Raw genomic sequence first — 25021 nt, forward strand, 5'->3', positions numbered from 1 at the left:
CTAAAACCATCACATATGTTGTACACATGACAGTAGGCCACATTAACCACTACTTAAGAAATGATCAGGTACCAATTTGCCCATAGACCAATTAATCATAGAATGGATTGTATTAATATTTTGTTTGTCCTTTAAAAAAATAAATTTGCCATATCAGAGTGTGGAGCTAGTCACTAGTTAACCATTGAGGCCAGGTTGTGTTGCACACACCGTTGATCCCAGTACGTGAGAGGTGCAGGAAGATCAGGAGTTTAAAATCACACTGGGTTACCTAATATTTAACCAGTTTAAAAGAGAAACAGAACTCACACTCTGACTCCAGCCCTTGGGATCTCAGCCTTTAATCCAAGCGCTATGGAGGTGGAGACAGGAAGTGATATGGGTGGGCAGAGAGAATAATATAAGTTGGGAGGAGAAAGGAGCTCAACCTGTGTCTGTGGATTTTGTAGAGGTAAGAACTTCAGTATAGCTTACTGCTATACTTCTGTGACCTTTCAGGTTTCACTCCTTAATATCTGACTCTAGGTTTTTATTATTATTAAGACCAATTAGACTTTGTGCAACAATGGATGGAAACAGTCATCTTTGGAGGTATCTTTTTCCCAGATAAGCTTAGTTTGTTTGAAGCTGAAAAGACTAGTTAATACAGATGTATTCTGGAAGATTCTTAAATATGTCCAACTCTGAGAATGCCGCCCTTAAGTGAATGGTTCCCAAACTTCAATGAAGATTCATTCCTCTGAAACAACTTAAAAATATTTGTTTCTCTAAATTACAAAGAATCTCAATGAAATGCCTGGAATGAGACGTGGATTTTAAAACTGTAACTATCATTTGCTGCAGTGTTGTGTGATAGAGGGAAAAAAGGAGGTTGATAAATTTTCCTAAGTCTGTTTTTTTCTTTCTACTCCTAAAATGTGCAAGCAGGCTATCCTTTTTAATTTATACTCATTAAACATTAAAGTGCCTTATATTCATTTATGTGTTTTAATAATATAAAGAATATCAGACAGATTACATATTTCCATTCAAATAATAGCAATATTAACATAAAGACCTGTTATTCAAGCATATCAATGAAAACATTTCCATTTTGCTTCTCTATACAGAATGAGAACAAATATTTATTTATTTTAAAATATCAAAATTTATTTTTTTATTTAATTTAAATTAGAAACAAGTTTGCTTTCAATGTCAAACCCAGCTCCCTCTCCCTCCCCTCCTCTCCCATCCCTCTTCAAACCTTCCCCAATCCCTGTTCCAATCCCCACTCCATTCTCCAAGGAAGGTGAGGTCCTTCATGGGGGATCTCAAAAGTCTGTCATATGATGTGGGGCAGGGCCTAGGCCCTTCCCCATGTGTCCAAAATATTTATTAAATCTTGTTCCCACACTTCATATTTCAATCTCAAAATGTTCAGATTAGAGAATTATTCTAATTTCCCCAGGATGTTGAGAACTTAATTAATTAATTTTATTTCCTGTTCTTTAAATTAATCTATGAATAGCATAAAATAGTTTAATAATTAAAATTTCACATGCACATTATTCTAATTTCTTTTTAGCTATTCTCCTCCCTTTCCCTCTCCATATCCTCCTTCTAAGTCATTTACCCTTCCTAAACAGGGTTTTTTCTTGCTGCCGTCATTTTACATTTCTTCCTGCCTTCTCAATTTTCCAGTGATAATTAATGTAACTCTCAGTAGTTAGTAGCTCCTAATTCCTATCAGAAGCAAGTCTAATCATATGCATGTACATCCTTTAAATCTGAATTTAAACACTAGTGGTTAAACATATCTGGGATGGCTCTTGAAACTGAAGTATAAGATACCTGAAAGAAGAATCTTCTGTGAAGACTGACACCTTTGGAAATTTGCCCTATTCCAAGGCCAAACATAAAGCAGTCTAGTTTGGTGACATATGGAAGCAGGAGCCATATAGCCTACATTCATGGGTAACCAGTTAGATGTTGTTTCCTTTTTCTCATTAGACATCAATCTTTGTCATTTCGAATTCAGTGAAAGGACACGTTACGACACAGAAATATGTCTTCTCCTACAGAGTGAGATTGCCTCTCCCCCAGAAGTTTTGGTCAGCTTTTTATGCACAGCTCTTGATGTAAAATCAGACAGACAGTAAATTTTGTGGAAAATATGAATCTCAAGTTCTCAAATTTGTTGTGTTTACTTAAATGTGTAATTTCAAATTCATTGCAATTTTGCTTTAGTAGTGGCATGCATGTAAGTAGCAACTGGCTCTTAGAGTTTCTGAACATACAAAAATTTCTCAGGAGCCTCTTCTGCTGTCATTTTACTGCCTGTTGCCTTGCCATTTTGTATTAGGGAACCAGTCATAGAATATAATTCTGGCAGACTGTCAGCTACATACTTATTTGTCAATCCAGTCCCTTCAATGTCTGACAGGCAGCCAAATCCACAGCCGTGTGTGTGTGTGTGTGTGTGTGTGTGTACACATATGCATTTTGCAGTATTTGTGGTGGATATAATATAATAAGATATATCCAGTTTTTATAACACAACATTGATGTTGTGTCCATCCTCTTTTCTTGTCCTGTTTTATGAACTTCCTACCCTCTGCCTACTTGATGCTACACATCTTACCCAAAAGAAATGCAAATATGTAAAGCAGGAAACGTATTTGTTTTTATTGTTTTTTGAGAAATTAATGTATTCTAATCATGTGTTTTGGTCAAATTTACCACTCATTCTTTTCCTGGCATCCTTCCCTTATCCCTCAACCTGCATATGCTATTTTTAAAAACTTATTTAGTCCACTTAATGTGTCAGAATGTGCATGGCTATATACTCTTCTATTAGAGCGTGTGATTTAGAGGCTAGCCCAGTATGTAGTGGCTTCATGATCTCAGGTAGGAGGCTAAAGGGTCTCACTCAGATCTTCCATAGATGAAGTAGGGAAATCATTGGGGCTATTACAGATTGTCATGAAGATTTACTAAGAAACTATGCATCTAAAAGCCCTTAGAGTCTCTTCTCTCCCACCTCCAGGAAGGCAATTCACACATATCTGCATATACAAAAGAGAGTAACTACATCTGCAACTTTGTCAACAACAAATCTCTTTTTGAAAATTGGAAATACAGGAGCATGTTTTTGGCAGTCAGAATTCTATGATTCTATAGAAATCAACAGTTGATATTTTCTACTTAATCTCAGTCTATATTATTTATTGCTCCCAGAATGTGCCATATACATGTTAACAAGAAATGTACCCTTTTATTTTCTTCAAATGTCAGCCAAAACACAGTTTTGTTTTGTAAGTTTAGTCATAATATTGTCAAGAAAACAGTGAGCAAAAGAGCATCTATTTAGCCTTCTAATAGCTACTGATGTGCAATGTCTGGTTCTATTTATTTCAGCTGAGAATATTGTAACTACTTTTGAAGGATTTCTATTCTGAGGCAGTCATTGAAAGTCATGTTCAAAGAACTGCAATGAAAATACTATATTTTCCTCCTTGAATCATTTTCATATAGAAATAGCTTGCAAGGGAAATGTATCATCAGTACACTGTATCTGACACACCTCTGCTAAATTACAACCATTCTCAGCTTACCACAAGTTTCCACTTCATCTGTCTGGTCACCACAGTCATCCTCTCTGTCACACAGCCATGCTCTGGGAATGCAGCGCCCATTTCCGCAAGAAAACTGATCAGCCTGGCAGGTTCTTGCTGTAAAAATCAATTTATATACAATGAATGAATTCTCAGAATTTTTGAGTAATGTGACATGAAATATCTGTTTTACACATAAGCATTATGTTTATGTTTATTCATTTTTAGTTTTTGACATTATAATTTAATTACATTTCTCCCTTTCCATTTTCTTCTGTAAAACTCTCCCACATAATCCTGTTCACTCTCCTTCAAAGGCATGGCTTCTTCATTTAGGATATAATATTTTTAAAGTGAAATTTTAATTAGTGCATTGTGACTTGAGCTGATGTGGGATGTCCTTCTGTAGGTTGTGAATATGTGTTTCTATTATTGGTTGATGAAGAAAGATGTTTCAGCCAATGAATAGGTAGTTTGTAGCCAAGCAGGAAGTATAGGCAGTGCTACCAGACTAGGAGAAGGTTGGGGCTTGAAAAGCAGAGGACAGGGACATGCCATGTAGCCGCCAATGAGTAACATGTCAGAGAAATACTGGTGAGCCACAGCTTCTTGGAAATATGTAGTCTAATAGAAATGGGTTAATAATTAAATAGAGATAGCCAATAAAAAGGCTGAGCCATTGGCCAGATGGTTTATAATTAATATAAACCTCTGTGTGTTTTTTGCAACTAAATGGTTGCGGGAGTAGGTAGGACAGACACCCCTTCTGTGAACTTCTCTGCTTCTGAAGTACATCACATTGGCTTTCAGTGAAATTGGACACTAAGGTAATTAGTATTTGTTGAACTCATTTACAAATGAAAATAAAATGAGTTATATTAAGAATTTATTAATCACATACTTTAAAAATGTTATTGAATTAAGGCCGGTTGGGGGTGGCACACACCTTTAATCCCAGCATTCAGGAGGCAGAGGCAGGGGGATCTCTGTAAGTTTGAGACCAGCCTGGTCTACAAGGGCTAGTTCCAGGACAGCCTCCAAAGCCACAGAGAAACCATGTCTCAAAAAAATAATACTGAATTAAATTTCATCCAACTCGTGTTTGATGGAAAACTTTTTGCTGTAATGCCAAGAAAAGCCTGTCACTATCCTCAGAATACCTAGATTCTAATCCAGCCTCAGAATTGTCCTTTTCGTTTAATGGTATTTGTTGTTGTTGTTGTTGTTTTCTTTTTGTAGTTACCTCTATTTCTAAGTGAACTCTCCATGTAAAGTGAAAATACAGAAATATTCTCTAAAACATACAATTAGCCCAAAACTTTATACCTTGTGCAGGTATAAAATTGATCTTCGATCACTGTACTCAGAGCTTTGCTTTGCGCTGTCCTAAGGGCTACAATGCACAAAAATATGGACAACTTCAAATTGTGGCAGTAAACAGTTAAACAATGGCCTGTAGTAACAGGGTTCCAAGGGTTGAGATTTGTATATTCTTATTGGTCAAGTCTGCTCCTCCCAGACCCTGAGGTTTGGGTGCTGTGTACTAGTTACTTTTAATGTTTAATTTTCATTTTTTTCTTTATTCTTTTTCCGTTGAAACAGAAATTTATCTTGAATGGGATTATCCCATTCACCCTGCCTTTCCATCTGAAAAAAAGAAGGAAAATATAGGATTTGTCAGTGACACTTTGAGACAGCAAAGGGCAGCTTAGGCTCTGAGCTTCCACACTAGAAACAAAGAGATCCAATTTGTGATAGAATTCTTCTTCCCTGCATGTAAGGAAAATAAGTGTTTTTATTTGGTTCTTTAAGATATCTTGCATGCTAATCTACACAGAATGTCTTTATAAAGGCATACCAACACATACACACAGTTGTGGGACCAGAAGTAGTGAATATTTTCCAGATTACTTAAAAATAAACTTCAAAATTTACTGGTTGGTCTGATACCATGGAGCAGAGGTACAGTACCTGTAACAATAGTAACTAGGAATGTTATACAATGTGCATTTTGCTATGCAGATAAGGCTTTAAATATCAAATATTTTATGTAATAACCATTTTCATTTTAAAAACTGTTTATTTTGTTAAATTAACATATTTCAGTTTTCTAACAAATGTATGTAATTCTGAAGTTTTCAGTATTTACATTTTAAATAACATTAAATATTTCTAATTGCCTTATTTTACAAGTTTACTTTTAAATAATCCTTACACACAACATAAACTCAATAAAGGTCTTTTTTTTTTTTTGTTTTTATGCGACAGGGTTTCTCTGTATTGTTTTGGAGGCTGTCGGTCCAGCCTGGCCTCGAACTCACAGAGATCCGCCTGCCTCTGCCTCCCGAGTACTGGGATTAAAGGCGTGTGCCACCAACGCCCGGCTCAATAAAGGTTTTAGTCAATGTTATGTAGTTGTGCCTTTTTTATGAAACATACAAAACAAGGTGTAGATGCCCAAGGTGTGGGCTTTGGTTATTTTGATGAAGAAGGCTAGGATGCGAAGGAGATGAATAATTTCCCCTTATGTATCTCCATATTGCTTCAGTGGTTACAGCCAAGTGCTTTCCCCTTGTGCTTTAAAAGAACTTAAACAAGGGCTGTTATTTTCCATTGTCATTTCTTTTCTTTCTCCATAACGTTTTCCCCTTCTCCTTTTTCTTATCATCTTTATCTTTCTTCCTTTTTTCTCTTCCTATTCTTTCTTGTTGCCTTTCCCTTCTTCGATCTTTCTTCTCTTATTGTAGTCCATTCTCCCATGATTTTAAAGGAAAACGTCATTAGATAATTTATCTCCACTTAATTCCAACTTAGCCATAATCATAATATATTGAATTTATGCAAACCGCTGTTCTTTAAGTTTATGTTCCTGTTATTATAGTCTCTCCTACCAATCTCTCCATAGAGTTTAGCAAAGGTTCTTATATGGATTGCTATTATTAGAGAGAAAGTAACTGGAATTTCTCAGTCTAATTCATATAGTAGATGACTGACAATTGTGGTGGCACAGGAACATGTGTGTGGCCCTCATTATAGCTGTGAAGTTGCAGGAATTGCTAAAATCATTAATTGAAGAACTTTTTGCATAGTTATTGAAAGACATTAAGACTAGAAAGTGCTTGAATTCACTATCCTGTCTTAGTCATGGGAAAACTCTTTTCTTTTTCTTCCAGGGAAATTTAACTGATTTCAGATAAGAACATTATTTTATTCCTTAAGTCTCTAAGTTCTTCCTTCTGGACATAACCAAATCAACAGAATTAACACTTCAAATCAGTGGACTCATTAAAAGACAACACAGTGTTTTCTTTTTCAGTCCTCCTCTGCATCAGATGTAATAAGCTTGCAGGTGACATTAGATGAGTGGTCCAAAAGGACTCTAATGTTTTAACAAATGGTGTCCAAAAGAGGAACTTATCAATGCCTTTTGCAGAAATGTTTATCCAGTAGTTGAATCTGAGATTCCACTCACATTATAAGTATTCCTTCTAATCACTGCTACCATATAGCAGGATGAAACCTGAAATTATGAGCATTGTATGAGGAGACTATTTCAACCAGACAGACAGAAACATCACCTTTGTTACATTTGAGTCAAAGCATTCTATTTAGACAACATATACTCTCTCATCCCTATAAATCACAGTACTTTGGAGGAGGAAGTAGGAAGATGATTAATTCAAGGATAGCACGGGCTACATTTTAAAACCCTGACTCAAAAATACTAACGACTGGTCATGAACTTCAGTGCTACAACATTTGGACAACATGTGCAAGCCTTTGGGCCTAATTTTTAGCATGATGGTCAGGGGGAGCTCTCTTGTTAAAGGTCTGATTTTGATATTATGGTTATTTTCATGTAAGTATACATGCTTAATGTGCATTTCATCAAAACTGTTGGATGATGTGAGGGGAAGAATATTGTCCAATGCAATTATAGTTCAAGGATGGAGAAAATGTTAGTTTAAGATTGCCTAGGTGCATGTAAAAGAATTATTAGTATTAATTCCAGGAAAGTGAATTTCATATAATTGGCATTCATCTTGGTCTCTGAAGTCTCTTAGAAATAAGTAAATGGAATCTGAATTTTTGAGGGTCAACAGCTGTTCTGTGTGGCTATGGATGCTCCATTCATGTGCTCTGCCTCCCCTGAGGACCTTCTCTGACTTGCTCCTGGTATTTAGACCACACCTGCTCCAACCCTATAAGCTGACAGTTGGCAATTTGCTCCTAGCGAAATGTTTCTGTCACAAAGAGGTCAAACAAATATACACTTGTCTCTGATGTACACCTACATCCAATTTATTTCTCTATATTTGCTGTAGAATTTTGCTTTGTATTATTAAAAAATGTATTATAGCTTCATCTTATAGACCATGAAGTCACTCCCACACATTGACCTTCCCTAGCATACCTAACTCTTTATTTTCTTTTCACCTCCGGGAGTTTTGTGAAGACTATACATGAATTCATCAGAGATATATACATTGTTTTTCAGTTTATATTTCTTGTAAATAAAATGTTTGTATTTTCAAGTTTTATATGGGATGTTTTGAAAATTCATTCTTTTTGACACTTGAGTATGAGATCAATCATTGCAAATGTGCATGACAAATATGCACATTTATGAAATATCCTACTCATTTAAAATTTAGTTTGTTTGGGGGCAATTTTATTCCTAGCTCTCAGGTGAATATCTTTCCCCCAGTTTTTCATATGAACAGGTATTAACTACTGTTGGGGAAACAGATACTATAAAGTTAAGCATGCATAAATTTGGAACTTACTAAATTAAAAAAATTCTTTCTGTACTAGTTAGTTTTGTGTCACCTTGACATAAGCTGTAAGGCATTTTCTCAATTAATGATCAATATGGGATGGTTCAGCCCATTGTGGATGATATGATTCCTGGGCTGGTGGTCCTGGGTCCTATAAGAAAGCAGGCTGAGCAAGCCAGGGTAAGCAAACCAGTAGACAACTCCCCTCCATGGTGTCTGTGCCAGCTTCTGCTCCAAGTTCTATCCTGCCTGAGATCTGGTTCTGACCTCTGCCGGTGACAGACTATAGTATGGAAGTGTAAGCCAAATAAACCCTTTCCTCCTCAACTTGATTTTTGGTCATGGTATTTAGTTGCAGCAATAGAAAAATGAATACACTTTCTATTACAAAAAGTGAATTTATGTGACCAATAAGAATATGTGCCCACTCCTTCCCCCCATAATATTGCCAAAACTTGTTTTTAACCAGATTATTTGGCTTCCCATGTCTTATTTATCTTAATTTCTTATAACACCAAGGATCATAAGCCCAGGGGTGGCATCAACCCTAGTGAGCTGGTCCCTGTCACATCATTAATCTAAAGGTATGCCAAACAAGGTGCTCACAGGCCAATCTAGTGAAGACATGTTATCAGTTGGGGTTCTTTCTTCCAACATGTTCAGTCAACATAGAACTAGACAGTATAAGAACAGTATGACTAAACTTTGGCTTTGTAACTTGCATAACAATGCCTGGCCAGTACATGATTTTGTGTGCCCTTGTTCTCTGTCTACAAATGAAAGCACTAGGTACTTTTGATCATTCAGTCATCAATGTCATGGCTAATATTTACTGGTTGGTGTGGGAAAATCTTAAAAGAACAAAATAAAAAAAACAGGTCTCTGGTGGGAGATTCCAGTTTATGTACAAGCAGCCCTGATGTAACAGATGAGGAAGTAGATGTCACGATAAAATATCCCCGTTTTGTGTCTTTTCAGCCAGGGACACACATTCACACATTCACTTAAATTTTGGGTTCCAGAATGTGCTTAGAGGATCCGGCCACTTTGTTCACATGCACAAAGCCATGCAAATTGCTGATTTCTTCAGGTGAAATGAAATTTAAGTACATCAGGCTTAACCCCACATTTCAAAATGTAATGATGAAAAGCACATCTCTTTGTTATTTTGATTGACACCAGTTCTCATGATTGTAAGGACTTGAGTGTACTGAACTGGGAGTGAGGACCACAACTCAAAGTGACATTCATTATGTTGTGTTTTATTTCCTAGTGCATTATAGGGATCTAAAACCACAGAAATCATACCAATCAGGACTGATTGCTTTGTTTGTTCTTACATAGAAGTATTTCTATTTTTACTACTACTAACAGTTAGACCAAATACAAATGCTGTTTTTTAAATCATGCGGAAACAAGCAAAATTTATAATTAATATAAACAAGGCAGGTATGATACTGTAAGATGAGTGTCTTTCTATTTTAAGGCAAAAATCTCTCTGTGTTTATGATCAAGATGTAATGAAGCACAATCTTTGAATTAAACTTTAATCTTAAAAGATTAGTATGTGCACTCATGTGCAGAAATGCTTCACTGTAAATTAGAGTCATATTCACGGTAACCTCAAAGTCAAGTTGGCTGCACATAAAATTCAAGATAATCTTGTGTGCAGTGTAGTTTAGTCCAAAACGTAGAGTCTTTTCAGAATTCATAAAGGTGTAGGTAAGCTCTGTTTGTTACATTTTCTCTACAAAAAGAAAGATCTTGAAAGAGCCCCTGTGGTCTTGAGATCTCTCTTTTGTTTAGAAAGTCTTATAAAATTACACACACACACACACACACACACACACACACAGAGGGGTGGTTGGTGGTGGGGAATTTAAGAAATTCATTTCCTCTAAAGATTATGGGTTTTATTTGAGACTCCAGAGAATTATTTGTCCACAGGTGGTGAGCAAATGAGCGAATGCTTCACCATGGAGAAGTCTGTTCATATGATGTCTCAGGCCAAGGTAGGAAATGATTTTGCTTTTTCATTTATATTTTCTGTTGTATTTTTATCAAGAAGCTCTTGAAAACAATCTGTAGCAAATTCAGTGTCTAGCAGAGCTAAAAGAAATACTTTCAAAAGGTAAGACACAGAGGGACAAGCCTTTGCACAGGCAATTCAATGCCAAAATCAAGGGCAGGAAAAATTTCTCAGTCTACATTGTTAAAATAGTTTGTATTTATTTACTAAGGCTTGCAGTGGCTAAAGGAGCAAGAGGCTCTGTGGGGCCTGGCATGCTGTAACATTGCAGCATCTTTCAAGAATCAGCTTTCACCAATTATAACATGTATCACCACACAGTAGTTTTTCTTCATCATTTACAGTGGGCTGCTGCTTGCCAATGTCATTTTTCAACATTTACCCAGTAATCATGACCTTTCTGGCACTCTTTTGTAAGCTGTACCACCAGCTGTATATTTCTATTCAATGAGAGGCTGGCTAGGGAATCAATGATTTATTACAAAGGCGTGGATTATATGGAAATATAAACGTGCCTAGTCGTATTGGGACTTCATTCAGGAAAAAAAATTCTGCCTTCCATAAATAATGTTCCATGAACAGAAAACTATTCACAAAGGTATTCTGTGGTAGAAAAAAAATAAGAAGGTTTAGTATTTTCTCAGGATAAAATAAATAGTTCTCCTTGTGAGGTGGCCAGGATCACAGCATGCTAATGAAAAGCTTCGACTGCCTAGGAAGGTTTAGCATGGGGCAAGTCTTGAAGGAGATGCTCACCAACAGGCAGCCCACATGGACAGGTGAAGTGCCAGGTGAATTTGGAAACCAGAGTCCTGTTCAGGGATTAGTAAAACACCATTTGTTATCTGGCCTTTGTGGAAACGAACACTGAACTCCCTGACCATGGAAGTAATCAGAATGTCGATGCTAACAAACTTCTGGTGGTTTATCAGCCTGACCTGTGTGTTATAGGCATGGAGGTGGAAGTGATTTGTTATGTATCTGTGCAGACCATTACCTGCGCAGGTTTGGTTGGACTCGTCTTCATTGCTGCCACAATCATTTGCTCCATCACAAAGCCATCTCTTGGGGATACAACGATTATTTTGGCATTTAAACTGATCATCAGGACAGCTATGATTGACTGTAAGGGGAGGGAAGCAAGTTCAATTCAAGTTATGAGAATTTTAATCAAGGTTAAAAAACTATTTCAGTAATTGTTCTGTTATGCTGTAATAAATTCCTCAATTTCTGTCATTATTATATCTTAAAATAATTACGCATATACACTAATATACTGTTTTCATATATATATATACATATATCACATTCATTCAAATATTTGAAATATTAAATAATACTAATTATGTTTTCACTCAGTGACTCCATTTTGGATTTTGAAAAGGAATGAGAGAAATAAAAATGAATCACTTGTAACAAAGATTATACTAAAAATGAAATTTTATGTAATTTTAATAACAAAGTATTACCATGTGCCTTCCCAATAAGAAAAAATAAACATTCAACTAAAAGCAATATTGAAAGGGAGAGCTACAATCATAGAGAAAGTGATCCACAGCTGAGCCTCAAGCTTCCCATATCTAATCACAATGGGAAGGCTCTTTGAATTAACCTTCTAAACATATTTTGCAGGCTCCTAATTTGTGGTCTTCCATATTTGTTTCTCTGTTTTAACACTATTTTATTCTTTTATCAAATGCAGTAGTTGCACATTTCCTAAGATGGAAACATATTTTGTATTATTTTTATTTATAAAACTAAAGTACTATGTTTTTCATTTTGCTTCATATCAAATGGGTGCACTTACAGTATGTACCCACAAATCACATGTTATTTAAGTATTTGTGATGTTAGAGGTCAACATTCTAAAGGAGCAAGATCATGCAATGTACACTGTAGTGAAGCTTCTCAGGGACCTTTTTGGCCATTTCTATACTCTTGTCACTAACAAGAAAGAAGCAGGAGGACTGTAAACTTTAGACCAACCTAGTCAGCTAGGTGAGTTGAAGATTTTGATCCATTTCCATTAATGATGGAAATGCATAGTCAACTACAGTCTTCTAGTTAGTGGTGAGCTACTGAATGTAGGCAGCAAAAAGAAATTTTAGGTAGAAGATTGAGAACAAAACAGAAGAAATAAAATGCTATTCAGAATGACTACAAGGCTCAAAATGATGCTCTCCAAACAGTTGGCCAGAGATTCTTGCTGTATACTTCCAGGTTTATAGAGTCATACATTCTTACAGGGCCACGATCTATTTTTGGAGTTGATACTCCAGACATGCTACAGACAACAATATCTCCCAAGAAGGATATTAGTCTTTTATTAGATGAATCAGATGAAGAAACATATGGTTGCAGTGAAGATTGAGAACTACTGCAGCATAGGACTTACAGAAGACAGATGCTTTACTCTAGCAGCCTGTACTGGATTTTATTGGTGGTTACAAATAATTCCATAAGAATGCTGTGTAAACAATATTAAATTTCATAGTATTCTGTCAGCTCAGTATCACAGACAAGGAAAGTGGGATCATTTTTTTCTGTAGGGCAACCTATAATTCAACTCAATAAAAAGAAAGGTAAGTAGATAGATGATGTTATACAAGTTATATACTCAAGTTATACACTTGAGTATATAACTTGAGGCACTTCTCATGTCAGCTAGTGGGTCCTGCAAATGTTTCAATGAGAAGGACTTGATCCTATAAGAACTAGGAATCACAGAGGAACACTCAAGTTTATTTAAGATGGAAGCCTAATTCAACCAGGAAAAAAGATGAGGCAAGGACGACATTTAGTTAGGAGACTTCATACAAGCACACTTATTTATAGATTTGAATATGGATAGCAGGTTGAAATGCAGGATGCCAGGCGAAGCCTATGGATTTTGTGATGGAACACATTAGCTAATCAACTGTAATCACAGAATATTACTTCATATGCTTTCCAAGTGTCTTCTAGCCATACATGTGAGAAATTTCCCTACTTTTATAAGAAACATGAGCAGTTCCTATTTCAGCAAACAGCTAATGTTGAGTGGAAGCCATTGATAGAGCCAGAGAAGCTAGAATACATTCCAAATCTATGCCAATCTCCTAGAATTTCCTTCAAGGCTCTGTACCAACAAGCAATGGACTGGAACGTAACCTTCTGTGCGTCAAATTCAGTCTCAAAGTGGGTTAAGATGAATTCCCATATCTTTACATATCTTTACAAGCAAAAATCCCAATGTTGGGATTTAGAGCAGCTTCAGACTGTGGTTTGGCAGTATTCTAACAAACTTAGGAAATGATGGGGACAGAGGAGAAGGGCAGACCTCGACGTCTGTAGTAGGAGAAAATCTGTAGCTTAAATTTAAACCATGGTTCACTGGGAAAGAAAGTTAAGTCAATTTACATCGAAGAATTTTTCAGATATGTCACAGACTGCTTCTGGTAATCCAGACACCCAGGAAAATACAGTTTTAGATTATTTGAAGGAGAACATACAGCAAGTGACAGAATCTTCATCACTCCCATCTAGGCAGTCATCATCCCCATCACATTTCCACCGAGCTTGGATACAGTGCTTGTTTTTGCAGCGAAATTCTCCAGGTTTACATATATGCAGCATTATTTCTTCAGGATTAACTAAAGTAAAAAATGAAAAAAACACATATGATGTGTAGATACTGCTAGCTGTGTAAGTTCATTGAGCTTTTGATTGCTGGGAGTGTTCATTGTTTTAGAACCCCACAGAAATAAAGTTTTCCAGTGCTTGTCTTTTTTAACCTCTGGATTATTTCCTTCATGACGCTTTCCATATTCATCTAAGCAATAAGGTGTCGATCTTACTAAAACATGAATAATAGTCATTATACGCATATGCACACAAACACACACTTTCTAAGCTCAACACATGGGTCTGGGTGGAGAGAGAATGCAGGGGGTGTAGGTCAACAGGGCACAGTAGAAGAAATGTAAGATGAATTAGTGAACTTGTCTATGATGCAACATTGAGAATATAATAATGATGTAGTGTGTCATCCTAGGAATTGACAATTGAAGGTGGTCTTATGATAAGTAGTCATTAAATGGTAACAAAGAAAAATGACTTGTTAATATGTTTGCTGACAGAAAACAGTTCACCAGTATATCACAGTGTATTGCATACATTAAGTTTGTACAATAAAATGGAAACTACCAACTTAAAAGTATATCTGAGGAAACCTATAATGATATTTCCATGACATTAAATAAAGATTATTATACTCCAATACACACAATATAATTTAAATAGGATCTTTTATAATGATGAAATTCTTATTTCTCTACAGGAAATACATAAACAGTATTGTCCTGTAGCCCATCTGGGGAATCGAGCATTTAGTTTTGCTGACAAAAATTATTCCTATTTGTTTCTTTTTAAAATGATTTATTTATTATTATGTATGCAGTGATCTGTGTGCATGTTAGTCAGAAGAGGGTATTAGATGACACTATTGATAACTGTGAGCTACCATGTGGTTGCTGAGAATTGAACTCAGGACCTCTAGGAAGAGCGGTCAGTGCTCTTAATCACTGAACCATTTCTCTCTCTCTCTCTCTCTCTCTCTCTCTCTCTCTCTCTCTCTCTCTCTCTCTCTCTCTCTCTCTCTTTGGTTTTTTGAGAGAGAGAGAGAGTTTCTCTGTGGCTTTGGGGGATGTCCTGGAACTAGCTCTTGTATGGTTTCTTTTAATCAACTTCTCAGTAAAGAAGAAAGACAAGCTCCTTCATTGTTCATTTGGTTGTCTGTATGGGATCCTTCACTACAGTAAATCACTTCATTGTAAACAAATCAACTAAGATTTAATCACCACAAAAAGATACAAAGAAGACAACCTTGATGGCTGTACTTCCTTCGTAAAACTGCATTATGCTAACCAGAAATGTCATATATCTAGGCTCTGAATTTCCATTGTAACAAGCATTCCCATTCTTGTGTTTTCTTTGTGTAGATGAGATAGAAACATCACAGGAAGGGATCGATGGCAAGCGCTGAAGTATATGGTTTGCATCTTGTGGTCTCAAAATGGCCTTAACTAACTCAAGTTGGCTTCTAGCTGGGAGAAATTAAATTCTACTCTTTTTGGCTTTTCCTTCATTTCTCATAAGTCATGTGGGCTGCTGAACTAACAAGAAACTTAGACAAACCTCACTCACATGCGGGTATTTCTACAGCCCTGAACATAACATTGCAATGGTCTCTGTTTCTCCCTTACAGCAAAGAATTGAAAAGGGAACACGACTTTTGAACCATGCCTGCAGGAAACCACTTCATAGTGGCACAGTAAGGCACAAGTCTTGGAGTTTGTAGGAATAGAAATGAAATTACCACAATGGGACCAAAAGAATCACTGTAGTGAATGAAATTTTCAAACTTGAACAAAGGTAGTCCTGTTTTGCTCCGTCCCTCTCAGTTATGCTGTGTATCCATGGGCAGACAAGATCATTTATTTTCTAGTCTTTCTCAGTAACATAACAACATAGAAGCACTTTTTTTCTGATGCCATTTTACTAAGATTTTTTCAAAGTAAGCTACTCTGTGGGGCTGGCAGGTAAGGAATGAATCCAAATAGGAAATAACAAAAACAAAAACACAAACACAACGGGTCAACCTAACTACCTGATAGAATTTTAGCACTTTAAAATTCCTACTTCAGATACTGATATTTTAATGTATTACTAATATATGTATATTGCTATACATGTATATAGTTATGTATACATAACATATAAAGTTATGTACATATATAGCTAGAGACAGAATGATGTACATATAATATATACATGTGTGTGTTATTTATACACACATACACACACATTCATGGCTATGACTTTAAAAATTTCTTCTCTAGTTTTTTTTAAGCCATGGACTACTTCTCAGTGGTGACCCTGTGTATCATACATTTGCTTTTGTTGTCTGAGGATGCTTTTGCAGTATAGATAGAAATGTTCTATGTCTGGATTTACAACTCTTATTTATTGAGTTAGTTCATTCACTACTGTTTTAAAACAGGAGTGCATTTAAAATGAAATTTTAGGATGAATTTCTAGCCAACTCCGTTTAGGATCTGGGCTTTAAATAACTCATTATTTGACACTTGGAATCACTGTATTTGCAGATTCTACTTGAGTTCCCCTACACATGCCTCTACTTGACTTGAGGGGGAAGTCCAACATAAACGTGGAGGCTAGACTACCTGCTGTGTCCTCTGTGTTTGATATATGGCTCATGTATCACCATAACATCCATTACAATATAGAAACCTTTTCCAGATATTATATGGTAAGCAAAATGAAATTTACTTTACTTACTTTGCTTAATGATAAAGGGTGTTTCAGACACTGAATTTCTATTTTTCATTGTCATTTTTGGCATGCCTGCTTGGTCCAAGCCTATCATATCATGTCTGTGCCTCCTAAGTATTGGAATCACACACCTGTCCGACCTTTATGTGAGATCTGAACTCTGATCCTCAAATACTTTACACTGAGTCTTTGCCCCAAACTCTTAAATACTGAGCTTTGATTTGCATGGTCTCCATGTTTTATGGTTTCATTAGTCTATCTATGACTAACCTAAAATTTTCATATGTGACCAGCAATTCCACCACAAAGGAACCTCAATGTTCAGTATGAACTTCCATATTGATACAGGAACCATGTCAATGGAAGGCAGGTTGCTTTTTACAAACAATGCTCATTATCAAGGAAATTAAGATCCATGGGATAATACAGACAAGATAGAAGCTTGGAGTGTGTGATTTATTTGCCAGAACTAACTAAGCAGTGTGGAACTGGGGGACAATATCATTTATAACGGCATCCAAGTTTATTACCTCTAGATCTAGCCACTTTAGAGAGAATAATGAGAAGCAAACATACTAAGCATAGCATAAAAGACCAATAAATATTTTATCTAAAAAAACACAGCATTCTTACTAAAGCTGGCTAGTGAAATTCCTACTTAAGATTCATAAATATAAGGACAGTGTCGAATGTACAAATGAACAATGCTTAAAAGAATACGGGCTTAGAGTTACTGCGTAAAATAATTTGTTGCCTGACTTTTGGGAATTTAATGAGATTGCTGTTACTCTGCTAAGATACTGTCTCCAGGGGCTGTAAGAAATCCTTCAGGCAGCTTTGCTTTTACCAGATTAACAGCTGATATTCTTGTCTTACTGCTCATGAGCATGGGTACACATAGACAAATTTCAGCAAGCAAAATAGATGTGTACACAGAGAGAAAAATGAACATTTTCTTAAAGCTCCATCTATAACATTTTGATCCTGTGCACAATGTGGATGTGGAGAGCACTTGTTTGTCTGAGTGTAGCAATGAATTGCTTCTACAATCTTAGCAAGTACTAGAATTCTATCTATACTTTTCTGTAGAGCTGTGCTTTAAACCATGAATATGAAAACATACACAAAATGCATAATTCTGTCACTGGAACAACATGGTCTGAGCAATACAAAACTGACAAAGTAATAAATAATCATTTTGGTTTAACCACGTTCAGAAATGACACAGAACAAATTATGACTTGCCTGGTGTAAAATGTCACTTTTCATGATTTTAGTGAAAACTGTGGTTTGAGGGAGAAAAATCAGAAGACCTGTTTCTGACTCCCCAGAACAGAGAAACATTAAGGATTTATTCTAGAGTTGTTTTTTTATTAACTTAGAAGAATGATTGCCAAAATTAATATCCAGAACCCCATGAAGTAAAGGAAGAATCCTTCTAATTGTATTATTTAGTTTTAATTTAGTTTTGTATCTTCCAATACACTTTTATTTATTTAATATGTGTGTGTGTGTATGTGTGTGCATGTGAGTGTGTATGTGTGTTTGTGTGTGTATGCACTAGCTCATGTCACAGACTCCAGAAGAAGGGGTCAGGTATCCTAGAGCTAGAATTGCAGACAGTAATAAACTCTGCAAGAGCAGCAAGGATTCTTTATTTCTGAGTTCTTTCTCTAACTCTTCATCCCATAATTTGATCTTAGCTTAACAAAGAATTGTACGACTCATTCTGAACCCAGGACTGTGGATCAAAATGGAAACCTGAAGCTTTAACTAATAGGATGTTGTCCTATTACACATTACATGACATCAGAAAATTCAGCTAATGCTATTTTTTTTCTTTAGATCATAGAGTGATGGGATGACCTTTTTTTTTTTAGAGAGAATGGCCTTTTGTACAGCTAGCCTAAGTGGTATATAACCTTCATGAGGTTCTGTGCACAGGAGGACATAAATAATCACTTGAATGGAACTTCTAAACTTTTTATTTCCTTAAACTTTTTACTACACATTAGATTGCATATATCCTAGGGCATGAGGCTTGTCACAGCAGAACTGATAAAAGACTCCCCACAGAGGAGCTCCATTTTTTTCACAAAGGAATATATCCGGTATTCCAAAAGGTGGGATCACAGAGGACCACAGGCACACCATGGTGCATTTCTAATCTCTGTGTTACTGCTATTTTGTGGAGTGTAAGTTTCTCTTTTGAGATGACACACAGTGGAGAGATTGGCCTTTTTTCATTTTAAGTATCTGCAAAGCACTTAAAGAATTACCTTCTTTACTCCAACTAAAACAACTAGGTACCTTATGCAATAAAACTCATAATTTTAAAACCTAACCTGTTATAACCTCATTTTCATATAATGTTGTATGCTTCCCCTCATAATTGTTATGAGAAAGATAAATACACCCTGTAACTGCTCAACTAGGTTTTTTCCTGTGGTTCTCAGTTGTTGTGAGTGCTAATTTGTTATGCTACAACAGACATCAAGCGTCACAAGAATAAAGGATGGAATCTTATTTCATTCTTCCAAACACAGCATTAGATTTCATTTGTAACCAATTGTGTAACATGCCAATTTTTGCCATGGGGTGTGTGCGTCTGTCTGCCACTGCTTTGAGTTGCAAGTTTATTAAGGAAAAATAACATCTTTGGTGTTTAGTCTAGCTTAACTATCATCCAGCTGCTTTTGTCAACTTGGTGCTGATTCAACGAGAATGACTATAACCAGCATGACCATGTTACATTGGTTGCCATGTCTCCCACCATTTTGTTTGACAGATTCACATGGCTTGCTTAATTTGCTTAATTCAGTTGACCCATCATATCTATAAGCTAGCCCGAACTAACCAGAAGCCCGAAGGAATCAGCACCAACAAGGGGTTAATGGAATAATGTTGGTGTCTCTTTTGTACCATGCTCTCTAAAAGCTATGACTTCATATAGCATCTTTATCAGCAACTTGTGACTAACATTAGTTTCACTATCAATTACTATTCCTAGTAAATATTAGTTAATACTAATAATTTAGGAATTATCCTTACTAAGTAAGTATAAATATATGATGATTGTTACTTATTTTTATTATCATATGAGTAGGAATTGAAATAACATAAACAAAGACACATTGTCTTCTTTTAAAATATGAATTATGCTGTGCTTCAAAGAAGCGTAGTTAGTTTGCATGCAGTGTCTATAAGGACTAGAATTTTAACAGGCAGGCAGAACGAATACTTCTTTAAAAGGATACATGTACTGATTGGACATTTTTCAGTATGGCAAATAAGCAAAACCCTCTCTTTTCCTTTAATTGCATTTACATTACCTCATCTATGAATTACAGTTACTAGAAAGAGATTAACACTCCAGAAAATGTTCTGCGAGCTCTGCAGTGTGTGATCATTTGATCATTGAACTTGCAATACCTGAAAATGATTCTCATAGCATCACGTTTGAAATAAACATTGTGTATAATTTTCTTGAAAGAAAAATAAATTTTTACTGAGCTGTGCAACAGTGTCCTGGGTTTTAGAAATAAACAAACACATGTATCTGTCTATTACCTTGATTTTCATAGGTAAGCTCATAGTTTGGAAATTTCTAAATGCTTCTGGAGTACATGCTCAGCTAGAGTTCCTTTTAAGGTAGTTGTATCTCCTACTTTCTATAATCTACTGAACATTTTATGTGATTGATTCATTTGGCAGTTGGCAAGAGAAAACTGTATAAGTCAGAATGGTGGATCAAAGTTCAGATTCACAGCAAAAACAGTTTCTAGTCACTATTAGAGAAGTAAATAATATTCAGAATTATTTATAGTTTTAGAGACATGGCCATTTCTAATACAATACATCACCCAACGAAATGCCTCTTTCTTATCTTACTGTGATATTTGAGTACAGTTCTTCTTTGAGAATCATATTTACAAAATGGTAAGCAATTAAGTGTGTAACATTTAGCTATGATGTATGCAAGAAAAATAAAGGTAACCTTACATGTATATAGGATGGAGAAGAGGAACTTTTGTCATTTACTGGTTGATACACAAAGCATGTCTAGCCTTGTTTCATGTGTACCTAATACAACTAATAAAAAGGACATGTTCTTCTCCTTGTGCATAGGCTTACTCCAAAGACAATAGGCCCAGGAGAGGACAAATGACTGATTCATAAACACCCTCATAATATTTTCTTGTAGCCATATGAATGCACATTAAACAACTTTAAAAGAACTTAAATTGTGGTTGATATAAAGAAACTGAGTTTTAAATATTCATTCAGGACATCCTCAAAATTTTAACTAGGAACTGTGAAAGACTGTCCATCCTGGGGTAATAAAGTGAATCTTAAATCTGTATCTAGCAAAACCAAAACACAGGTCTATTCACTGCTACTACCCATCCTTGAGAGATACTTGGTGGTATTTGAAAAGGTAGGTATGTGTGTATTATATTCTATCTATTTTAAATCCCAAAATTATTAATTTGGGTCAGCAGAAATCTCAAGAATATAATAGAAAAAACTCTTCTAAATTAATCTTGGCTAAAAATACATTATACTGTCAATATGCCAATTATGCACACTTTGTCTCCCAAATATATTGATAAAAATAAGATCAGCAAACCATATGAGATAACTCCAACTGTTCAAAGCAATGTCTGCAACCTATATGTTGGTAAGTGATGGGCCTTGATAGTCTCTTCATAACTAGAAATACAGTAAGAGCCAAAGATAATACCCAGAACAAAGAAAGAGACTCTGTCATCTAGTGGCCCAGGAATACATTGGGATTTGTCCTCCATGCAACATGGAAGAGGAGGCATGTATATGTATAACTCGAGAAAGAATTGAACAGCAATTTTTGAAGTCAAGATTTTTGAAGTTGCTTCTCCCATAAAAACACAAAGATGGGACATTTGTTAGACACTTGTAGTCTATTTTATATAGAATATGTTTTTAGAATATATTCTTGTCTGTATTTTCTCCTTGGAAATGTTACTTTAATATATTTCCCATTATTAGTAATTATAAATAATGTACTACTAAAGTCTTGAATATTAAGAAATACAACGAACAGAACTCTGCTCCAGGGCTAAAACATTATAAAAATTTTTAAATTTAATTAACTAGCTACATATGTAGGGGAAAGTATATATTACTGGAGATGAAGCCAAGGACTTCACACATTGGCTACCACTCTACTACTAAGCTGTATCCTCAGTGTTCCCAGCAATTTTTATAAATAATTTGATGATTCAAAATAATGTTATTGGTTAGAAATGCTGCATCATAATAGAAAGGCATGAACATGAGTGATAAAGAATTGTAAGGAGCTAAAGTCTTCATTTCAAATGTTAGGAATTTATAATACTGGCATTCAATATACTGACTTGAATTCATATTAGGACTGGTAGTTTTTTATTCCAAATGCCTGAAAATGTGTCACAGTCTGAATACAGGCCATATGGGAAAGTACAGAAGGAATTGAAAACACTGAAAGAAGTCACAAATATCTATACAATCATACATATCTCCAGTCATCAAGCATGAGATGACTTTAAATTCAGCTGTGAAGGATTGTGTTTACAGGGAATATTTAATTAAATGATATGAGACTTACATTTAGTTAGACAAAAATGAATCTAAAGTAACAGACACTGGATTATGAGCCAGGGCCAAAAATAAAAGTACAGTGTAATAAGAGAATCCAACTCCAAAATGAAACGATCTTGTGTCTGACATCTGTACACCCAGAGTTCCTCCCTCATTCATCTGAATTAAAACATCTGCTTCTGAGACTACAGTCTGCAGTTTCACTGGACAGACATTTCACCTCTCTTGAATTTTCAGTTTGAGAACTGTAGATCCTATGGCTTCTCAGTCTCTGTGGATATCAGTCAACTCCTTATTACAAATCCTGTCACCTTTCTACACATATACGTACATACATACATACATACATGCATGCCTGCATACATAGATGGATAGATACATACATACATACACACATACATACATAAATCCTATTGCAATTCTTTCTTTGGAGAGCCTTGAGTCACAGTTTGAATTTTAAATCCTTCCAAAAATTTTTATTTAGCTTTCAAAACATGCACATTGTTTTGGCTGTTGCTGTGCTTAGGGGATACAACTTGAGATAGTTAGAACTTTTAAGATTAATTCTGGAATAGTAAGCACAGTAAATTGAAGGATATGACAAAACCAGTATCAGTGTCTTCAGTCCAAGTCAATCAATCCAGTTGATTCCCTGCTTTTGTAATCTATAGATTCCTTAGAAGTCTCCTTTTCATATTAATCCTTGTTCTCTACCTCCAAATTCACGTGTCTGAGTTGCCAAGTCTTTTATTATCAATTCAGGACTAACCCATGCACTAACAACAAAGTGTTGTCACTTCAACTCCTGACTGTGGAGCTTAGTAGGACATGAAGTATTTGCTCCTGTGGCGTAGACCCATTGAAGTTGTCTACTCACCTGTACAGCAGGGCATGATGTCATGCAGCACATTGCCATTCTCATTATTCTATGTATGCTAGGAATTGAGCCACTCAATAGTGCAGTCTACAATCCTACCTAAGCGGCCATACAGATCTGCCTTTCCAGTTGTGATTTCAGTTCTGTTGACATAACATAATTCTGATCTTCACAAAACGCCACACACACAATGAGTGTCAGGAAAAAAAAAGGAGCTTACATGTGCAAGTGGTACCATTTTCATCCAAAAGTTGGTTATCAGCACAAGCACACACGCGGCCTGCTGGGATGGATAGGCAGAGTGTGCCGCAGCCTCCATTGTTTATGCGGCACCTATTGTCACCTGCAGAGAAAAAGAAAGGAAATTGTCAGAGACCTTTGATTTCAGCAAGGGTGAAGTCCATGGAGCCTCTAAAATATGGTTTATTTTTAAGGCTATGTAATACAAGCTACCTTTCAACTCTCCTATTTTGTTTGTTTATTTGCTTTTGTCTACCACCCAACTGCTAAAATTACAGGCATGTACTGCCAAATATAGCTTTCAAGAATACCCTCATTCAGTGAAATATACACGGGGATATTACGTGCACAGTTATGTGATAAATAGTTCACCTTTGTGGATATAGTCAACACTCCTCCTGAATAGAAATGGCTTTCAGGAACATTAAAAAATATACATTGCACCAGGCTGTGGTGGCACACATCTTTAATCCCAGCACTCGGGAGGCAAAGGCAGGCGCATCTCTGTGAGTTTGAGACCAGCCTGGTCTACAAGAGCTAGTTCTAGGACAGGCTCCAAAGCCACAGATAAACCCTGTCTCGAAAAACAAATATATACATACATACATACATACATACATACATACATACATACGTACATACGTACATACATAGGTACGTACATACATACACACACACACACACACACACACACACACACACATATTGCTTTAGTAAGTAAGAGGACTATTTGGTAAGTAAGACGACTGTGTGCCAGGCAAACATTTTCTAGGCACCAGGAGCAAGGAGAAAGGTAGCCTTTGGTCTGTCATGGACAGTTCCCCGTATTATGTTCATAGCTGTGTGACATGAATGTTTGAAAAGCAGAGCATGTCTCTGAGAATGTGTATGGAAACCACACTGAATAAGAAAGCATGTATGTGGGACAGTGCCTTGTTCTTTAGTGAGATGAGTTTACTGGCATGTCATTGTGCTGAGGAACCCAAAAGCATGTGATACTGGGAAAATTCACAGCACACAAGAAAAGAAGTAATAGGTTAGAGACTTAGGGAACAGACACTGATGGAAGGCAGGAGAGGACATTTTTAAAGGAATTTGTAAGCATGTAAGGAGCCCAAGTTGATCACAGAAAAAAACATGGACATATTTGGAGAACATGGAGATAAAACTTTTATAGACATGTAGCTAAAACAAAGTAACTTTAGATAATAAGAAATTTGACGTCATTTATTCTTGCAAGTTGGACAGGGACTTGACAAAATGTATTAATCCAGGTGTCATGGCTTTTGCCTCTCAGGAGGTTAAGGTAAGAGGATTGCTGTGAGTTCTAAACCAGTCTGGATAACAGATCAAGCCCAAGAAGAGGAGAGCCTAGAGTGGCAGTCCAGAAAGAAAGACAGAAATAGACATACAGAGAGAGGGCAAAGAGGGAGGAAGTGTGTGAGAGAGAGAGATGAGAGAGGTTGCTTAACTTTGAGTCTGCCTTTACAGAGAGAACTATAAAACCCCAGAAGCACTTTGGCAGTGTGATTTTCAGTTTATCTTATAGCAT

General features: G+C 36.0%; 1 protein-coding gene across 6 annotated transcripts in view; it reads right to left on the reverse strand.

The window, feature by feature from the left end:
- Lrp1b (LDL receptor related protein 1B) overlaps nucleotides 1-25021 on the reverse strand; it is a 1890041-nt gene that overhangs the window by 761171 nt on the left and 1103849 nt on the right. For all 6 annotated transcript variants that reach the window (XM_040745299.1, XM_040745298.1, XM_040745301.1 and 3 more), the window contains exons 15-18: nucleotides 23450-23572; nucleotides 13892-14032; nucleotides 11398-11523; nucleotides 3594-3710 (exon numbers count right to left, since the gene is read on the reverse strand). In XM_040745299.1, coding sequence (XP_040601233.1) covers nucleotides 3594-3710; nucleotides 11398-11523; nucleotides 13892-14032; nucleotides 23450-23572 — 507 coding nt within the window. The remainder of the gene's footprint in view (nucleotides 1-3593; nucleotides 3711-11397; nucleotides 11524-13891; nucleotides 14033-23449; nucleotides 23573-25021) is intronic.

The sequence above is a fragment of the Mesocricetus auratus genome, unplaced genomic scaffold (assembly GCF_017639785.1).
Source record: "Mesocricetus auratus isolate SY011 unplaced genomic scaffold, BCM_Maur_2.0 Super-Scaffold_100004, whole genome shotgun sequence".
NCBI lineage: Eukaryota > Metazoa > Chordata > Mammalia > Rodentia > Cricetidae > Mesocricetus > Mesocricetus auratus.